The 8,640-nt window shown below is 31.0% G+C and overlaps 1 protein-coding gene across 1 annotated transcript in view; it reads left to right on the top strand.

Annotated features, from left to right (window-relative positions):
* The window catches only part of LOC111622855 (stress-activated protein kinase JNK-like), a 165,286-nt gene that overhangs the window by 59,928 nt on the left and 96,718 nt on the right, over positions 1-8,640 (top strand). Inside the window, 1 exon segment of the mRNA XM_023365288.1 lies at positions 5,205-5,334. Coding sequence (XP_023221056.1) covers positions 5,205-5,334 — 130 coding nt within the window.

Below are 8,640 nucleotides of genomic sequence, written 5' to 3'. Positions count from 1 at the left end.
TTTTTCCGCTTGGGAAGCGCAAGTGTGCGCGAGTTTTTCTACGGCGCTTTTCTTTCGTCGGTGAGTTGGTTTTTCTTCTATTTTTAAGTTACTAAGGTGAATGGTGAGGAAACCTTCGTCTTAACTAAACATAAGCCCCAAACAAAATATAATGAAAGCAAAATAAAAGTAAAATAAAAATAAAGCTCAGACTTGGTTCCTTACAAGATGGGATAGAATTAAAGAGTGAAGAGAACACTCAGACAGAAAGGAAGGAACACAATTAATGTGGAGCACTACAATTCAATTCATCCATCAAATGATTAACTTGTAGTACTTGAAAACTTGGCAGTCATTCTAGACTGCCAAGTTTTCTAAAGTATTGTAAATATTAGAAAGCAACTGAATGAAGATTTGGCTTCTATTCTATAGTGTTTCTTGCATTCAAGAATTTATACCCAAAAAATATTGCAAACATTTTGCATATCTAGTTGAGGCCATTTATATTCTTTTGTAAGAAAATTTATCAGAACAAGACATTAAATATGCAAATTTTCAACTTAATAAGTTTGTGAAGGACATAGAATATCTTTATGGTCCACACTATATGACACTTAATATACAACTATACAAGGAAACACATATGCACAAGAAAGAGGAGTACCCGTGGGAAGTCTGTTATCTGGGGACTTGTGCGAAATGGTAATTAGGGGTTAGAAACCAAAACCCTACCACCCTTTCTCCCAAACATAATCATGTATGGTAGGTATATAGATGACATTATAATTTTCTGGAAAACACCTCCAGACCTAAGACAATTTAAGACAGCCATGAACAACAACCCTTATGGCCTTTATTTGGAATTGGAGCAACATAGTGAGGAAAAAATCCACTTCTTGGATATAGAAATTGAAATTAAAGAAAGAGCAATACAGACAAAAGTTCATAGAAAACCTACAACTATACCATCATACATACCCATCAATTCCTGTGACCCATACTCTTACAAAATAGCGGCATTCAAGTCTTTGTTAGGAAGGGCCTATACCCACTCTTCCACAACCTACGCTCTACAACAAGAATTATCATATATTAGAGAAGTTGCTAAAGACCATGGTTATGGCAACATAATAAACAAATTATGTAATCAGCACCTTCACATAAACAATAAAACAGATGAAGAAAAGGCATCAAGAACAGTTGATAAAGAACATATGGAAAGGGTCCCTGTAACGTACAACCCACAGATGGTAGCGATATATAATTCAATTGCAAAGAAAAAAGGAATTAGAATTACATACAGAAGAAACCCTTCCATATATAATTTATTACGAAACGGAAAAGATGCTCATAACCCAAACAGACTACCGGGAATATACACCATTCTTTTAATAGATGGCAGAGGCAACTAATTTACGTAGGATCCACTAAACGTCCATTAGCCACTAGGATAAAGGAACATAAAGCGGATATCACCCACAACAAATATACGACAGCATTGTCGACATATGCAACAAACCCGGACATAACCCCGATTTTTAATGAGGCATGGGTCATCCACACCACTCGTCATCAGGAATATGTAAGAACTTTGGAAGCAATGGAGATTTACAAAGCAGATTGCAAATTAACCTGCATCAATCTTAAAGAAGAAATGAATCTCTCAACAGCGTGGCAGTATTTATTAGATGATGAATTGTAATTTATTATACAATACACAGGATTATTATGGGAAGCACACATCGTATCTCCACTAGTTAAAATTATTTTTAGAAACAGCACGTGATTATAGGATTATTATGGGATACGCACATCATATCCCCATTAGTTAAAAATTATTTTTAGAAACGGCACATGATTATAAGATACACGAGATTATTATAAGATGCGCACAACATATCTCCACGAATATAAATTATAAAGAAATTATAATTCAGAAAGGCATGTGATTACCTTCCCTATTTGAACTTCTAGTAGCAGAGCATGTTCTTATTTAAAAACATTTGATTTAAGAATCCAGTACAATAAATTTGGCCTGAAGAAGAGCCTAGGAGAGGCATCAAAAGCGTTTGCCAATCTTTGTTTGGAGTTTTCACGCCGGATATAGGTTAAGGACAACACACATTTTGTTTTATATGACGCGGTGTGGGAGAAATCCTTGAACAAAAAGAAGTTTAATTGTTATCATTTCAAATATTAAAAGTTTTAGATAAACATTACACAGAAATGAAGTACAGTACATTAAACTTAAATGATTCAGTCTATTTTACAGATTCTCAAACTTATTTCGACCACTGCCCACTTTGAGATTAAAAACAATCTAGTGCCCCCATATTTTTAACTTACTTTTTTACATTACCATCTATTGCATATCTTAAAAACAGTTATTGCAAATATAATGTTTAAACATGCGCTATTAGTGTTTTTTAACCTTCTTGAATACGCGGCCTCTTTACAAGTTAAAAAAATTCTGGCAACCCCCCCCAGGGTCATATTAAAACTATATCATTGATTTTAAAAACTACATATTTAATTTTCTTTCTGTTGAGACCTAAATATCGATCAAAAAACCAATTGTACTTTAAAATAAAAACGCAAAGCCTTCCCACTGAAATTGCAGTTTTATTTATTGTAGTGTAGGACCTACAAACACTTGTCTTTTTCTTTTACCTGCGACTCCCCGTGTAAGGCTTTGCGACCCCCTGGGGGTCGTGACCCACAGGTTGAAAAACACTGCACTATTATATGGATAGGATAGATAGGGTGTGACCCATATCCTATTTCTGAGATCAAAGAATGTTTCAATGAGAAGAAATAAAACTCATATTTAATCACTGAACCTTCTACTGCCCCCCTGAAAGCCTCCAGCACTCACAAGGGCGCGTTATCGCCCACTTTGAGAAACGTTGGTCTATTTTAAAGAAGGTTTTCCATGTTTATTATAACTTCCTTTTGAAAATATGTTACAGAATTGAAACATACATAATTGAGAAAACATAATTATAAGTTTATCATAGCATATACAGGTTAATGTCACATCAAAAATCTAATTTTATTTTGCCAATTTGCAAACATTTTAATTGTTGTAATCATCCCAATAAAAATTCATTGTGAAGTTAAATTGTCTTTCATTGACCATTAGCATATATATACCAGAAAATTATTTTATTGATGTCTATTGGTTTAAATAATTTGTTCTTCTAGAATACCAATAGAAATGCTTATTGGTTTCTATTGGCTTTTACTTTCCAGTAAAAACCAATACAACAAATTTCCTATAGGATTTTTTTGGTTTCTTTAAACAGGGAGATGCTATCATGAAAAGATATGATATGAACAGTAAATATGAGCTTGTATATTAATTTTTATATTAATATTTATAAATTGTAAATTAAATTTATTATATACAAATGAAACCTACAATTTATAAATATTAATTGATGATCCTGTGTTAAGTGAAAAAAACTTTCGTGCTGCTGCTAAATTTCAATTAATTTTATAACAAAATTTTTAGACAATTTCATAAAGATAAGATGCTTTAAACTCAAGATTTCCAATATTGGCAAGATTTTAGAGGCATTGTTTAGTTGTACAACAATCAGCAGGTCTGCTGCATAAGTGACCAATGTCATGGTATGAATGCCTCTCTTGATGCCCAATTCATGTTCTCATATGCATAGGGTGACAAGATGTCCCATTGTCCCATCAAAGGTTATCAGGATACTTAAATGTCCCATATTCCTTTATTTTTATATTTGTCACAATTGGTATATTTTGACCAATGTTGTTTGAGAGCTTGAATGACTTCATGTGTCTTGGTGAAATCAGCTGTGGCAACTGTACCTCTATAACCTCAAATCATTTTATGAAAATTACTATTGACAACAGTGTTTAAAGTTGTCAATAGTAATTGTTAAAAATAGTAAAAGTTGACAACATGTTTGGTATTGTTCATATTACAATATCAAGCATGTATTACAATTTCTATTGTTTTAGTTTATCTTAGCTTTATCACCTATATTCCTGAGAATATAAAAGTAAAGTAACCTCATAGTAAGTGCCATTTATTGTCATCACCAATTCAAAACAGAATCACACTTTTGGATAGTAGATTTAGATAAATTTCAGATATTTTTGTCATTTTCAAAGCAAGCTGTGATGATATATACTTTGTAGTGTAAATTCAAGACAAGTGAAAATAAAGGAATATTTTAAATAATTATGTAACATATTTTACACAATCTAAATTTTGCAGATTTTCTAGAATTAGTTTTAATTTTGATTAAATTTCATACAATTATCAAATAAAACAAAGTTATATGACAACCAAAACATTTGTTAAAATGCAATTAATTTTTAATGTATTGCCTTATTTAAAATAATTTATTAAAATATTATTTCAATGAAAAATTGTTTCAATGAACAAACTGTTGTAATTACATAATTTTCAATAAAAACTATCCACAAAATGATGTTTTCTTATTATAACAAGTATTTTTCCAAAAGTTTCAAAAAAAATTTTGGCATGAAAAAAATTTTAGTGTTCCATTGTCATATTTTCAATTTATGGTCGCCCTAAATGTACTAAAAAGAGTGAGATTTTACTTTAATATATTGAAGTAACTTGTCACCACTATCATTTTCATGTTATATTTTCTTATTTTGTAATTGTACCTAATAAATACCAGGTATTTTATGTATATTTTGTTTGTCTTTCTCCTTTCTTAGGAATTGTATATTATATGGTTCTTCTTATAATTATATGTTGTTTGCTTTGGCTATTGCCGTAAAGATGATGTTGAATGTCATAAAAATGGATGACAGCTTTACCTCAATTTTCTCTATTCCTCAAAATGAGAAAGACAGACAGAGAGACAGACATACATAGAATAATAAAACAGATATGATAAAACAGTTTTTTCTTAATAATTTATGTGTACAAGAAATATATAAGATCATTCACATATTTGTGTAAACAAAATAATAATACAATATAATTGAATTTTGTTTTGTTAGTTCTATTTTGAGGCTCCCTTTATCCCTGGTCTTTGCCTGTGATCTTGTTGCTCCTGCCCAGTTATAACACTCTCTCTATAATCCAACCAGTACAGGAAATCTCAGGTTTAAAGCATTTGGAGCAACTGGATATTTGTCTGATTAAAGATACGATGTATTTTTCATTTTACAAAGTTAATAAATTTATACATTAAATTTATTTATTTCAGTGCTGCATATGATACTGTTACAAGACAGAATGTAGCTATTAAAAAACTCAGCAGACCTTTCCAAAATGTTACTCATGCAAAACGAGCCTACAGGGAATTTAAATTAATGAAACTTGTTAATCATAAAAATGTAAGTATTTTTTATAAAATATGTTTACATTATAAGAATTATATCTACAAATCGAGATGGTTTGATAATGATAATAATAATAATAAGTGCAGAGCCCAAATGGTTAGGAGTTGAAAGTTGAAATTTGGTACACACTTAGGGTACACACAGAGTACACACACTTAGAGTACACACACTTAGGGTATCACAAGAATGTACACTAAGAAGGGATTTTTGAAATTTCCTCTGTGGGGGGAGAGGATTAAGTCTTATCCTAAATAACTGAGCTTCTACTGTACTATTTTAGATGCAATTTTTTATTTTTAACTGCATTTTAGTAGAGTATGCCATGTGAATGCACCCTAATAAAACTTTTTTGGAAATTCCCGTGGGGGAGAGGTAGAGGGTTAAGGATTACCTTGAAGAACTCAGCTTCTATTGTAGTATTTTAGATGTGATTTTATGTTTTTAACTGTTTTAATAGGTTATGCTATGAGAATGCACACTAAAAAGGGATTTTTGGAAATTCCAACCCCCCTCAAGGGAAGAGGAGGAAAGAGTTAGTTTTAGTCAGGTTAAAGTTTAAATAATAAAGAAGGAAAGTAAATAGTGGCACATATAGTATACATTTTGGCAATTAATAGATATTTTAATCATTTTTACTTTTCGGTAACCCAAACAATAAATCCAAAATACACAAATTCGAACGAGTATTTGAATTTGTTCCAAATTCGAAAAAGTGAATTGGAAATATAAAGTTCCAAACAAGTTTTTTTTAGATTTTAGAATTTAAAATTAATCATATAATTCAAGTAAAATTATAATCAAGTAAGTTTATTATCCATTATAATGAGAAATTTTCTGATTTTATTTTATTTTATAGGTTATTTAAATAAAAAAATCTTTTCGAATACTAAAGATATATTCAGTTAGAATTCAATAATAATTTTAATCAATTTTTTTTTTGACTGCATTTAGTAGTATATTCCTTGAGAATGCACACTAAAAAGGGATTTTTGGAAATTATCCCTGCAGAGGAGAGGGAGAGAGTTAAGGATTATTTTTAAAAATCTTGGCTTTACTGTACTATTTTAGATGCAGTTTTTTTTTTTGCATTTTTGCAGAAAATTGAACATATTTTTAGACCATGTAAAAATTCTATTATTAGTCTTGGAAGAGGGAGACCTAAATCCTGCACCTGGTGAAAACAAATAAGATTGGCTATAATCTAATAATCTTAATCTTTGCTATCGCTACTTTATGCCCGAGCAATGCCAGGCTCATCTGCTAGTGTATATATAAATGAAGATGTTTGTTTGCTATACGCTCCTAGGCCATTTAACTAATTACAGGTAACCCCCGTATAACACGGCACTTCTATAGCATGGATTCACTCTAACACGGTTCGAGAATTGGTACCACCCCGGTTCGAGAATTGGTACCGTGCTATAACAGTACCGTATAACACGGTACTGTTATAGCACGGTTTCACTCTGACACGGTTCGAGAATTGGGTAAAACCCTCCTACAACATGAAATGTAATAAATTTTTACATACTTAAGTAATAATAGTTCACGAAAATAATAATTTTCGTGAATTATTAGTACTTAAGTATGTAAATTTTCTTTTCTCGCCTTCTGTCCATACACATGGTCCTTCTCGAAACTTGTTTCAATGTTGCCAGATCGCGATGCTTCTGCTCCTGATGTTGCCAGATTTTTTTCCCTTATTTCATACAGTATTTGGTCATGTATGTTTATATATGTTTATTTGTTCAATTTGAATTGCATTAATTAAAAGAAAATCTCAATATATAATAATTACAAATTATTTAATATATACTTACCAATTTTTTCTGTTTCTGAAAGTTGTACATTTGTTTTTTGTGATCTTTCAGATGATGATTGTTCTATCATTGAATATATATGTAAAAAATAAAATAGAGGAATTACATTAAAATTCATAAAAACAATAATCTATTTGGTTAAATACAACATTCAATTTGTTGTACTTACCAATTTTTTCTGTTTCTGAAAGTTGTACATTTGTTTTTTCTGTTCTTTCAGATGATGATTGTTCTATCATTGAATATATATGTAAAAAATAAAATAGAGGAATTTCATTAAAATTTATGAAAACAATAATTATCTATTTGGTTAAATACAACATTCAATTTGTTATTAATATAAAATATGTACAGTACCTGTAGATGAACTCTTCTCGTTCTCACATCGATGCTTATTTATAAATGCCAGTAAATAATTGTGATCTGACAAAAACAATGAAAAATAAATTTATTGCTTACTTGAAATGATATTCAATTTTTTAAAATCTTACCTTCCATCATCATTCTTCCAGTTTTTTCATCTACCACAAAGTTATAACTTTTTCCATCCACAGTAACGTGCATCTCCTGCGTGGTCACCATTTTTCATTCAAATGTCGCTCCAATTACCCACAATTCATTGTAAAGTAGCAGTCAACATATCTGTTGAGTGCTGAGTGTGTTGAGTCAGTGCTGACAACAGCGCTACCTCAACGTTGAAAAAAGGAACGAATTTTAATGAGCGTTGAGATCAGCGCTGAGTCAGCGTTGAAAATTGGAATGTCCCGAGAAGCAAGAATTTTGTGTTTAAGAAGTTTCCGTGTGACCCCTCATGGTAACCAAACAACATTTGCACTATTTGGGTATTCTTTCCTATCCTATTCACCATCTTCTCTACTTCTTGCCCCTATCTTTTATTTCCTTTTTTGGTAAAAATAAGTGTTAAGGAGAAATTTTTTGTAATTATTATTTTTAGTTTATTTTGTACAAATCATGATAATTTTTGAAATTGTTCTAACAACAACTGGAATTGAGTAACTGTTAATTAATACCCCCCTTGATGTGTGTTTTTTCCTGGGTATAAACACACAGTCAGTCAATGAAATCCTTTCTTAAATATCACAACTTTCTTTTGTGTAGCTGAACCAACATGCTTTCATTATTTTGATTGTTGCTTTGGTTTACCACTTTATATCAAAGTCAAAGTTTGATCTATTGTTATGTATGTAAACCTTCAGGGGATAATCCACACTGAATTGCCCCTTGACCTACTTAGGTGACCCCCGCACCTCTGACCTTTGTCATATTCCTTTGTCTCAAGTCAATCGTGCATTAGCTGTTGTAACACTTAGACCTGGAGGCTTATGTTACGTTTGTATTACCACATAGTTACGTTTCTGTTATAATAAAGCTAATTATATGCGTTAATGAGTTATTGTTTGTTTTACGGACACTTCATCTATGGTTACAAATCATTGCAAAATTTCTTCAGGATTGACTT

This window comes from Centruroides sculpturatus, unplaced genomic scaffold (genome assembly GCF_000671375.1).
Source record: "Centruroides sculpturatus isolate CEXI.00-Female unplaced genomic scaffold, Cexi_2.0 scaffold226, whole genome shotgun sequence".
Lineage (NCBI taxonomy): Eukaryota > Metazoa > Arthropoda > Arachnida > Scorpiones > Buthidae > Centruroides > Centruroides sculpturatus.
This window is presented reverse-complemented; position numbering and strand designations above follow the sequence as displayed.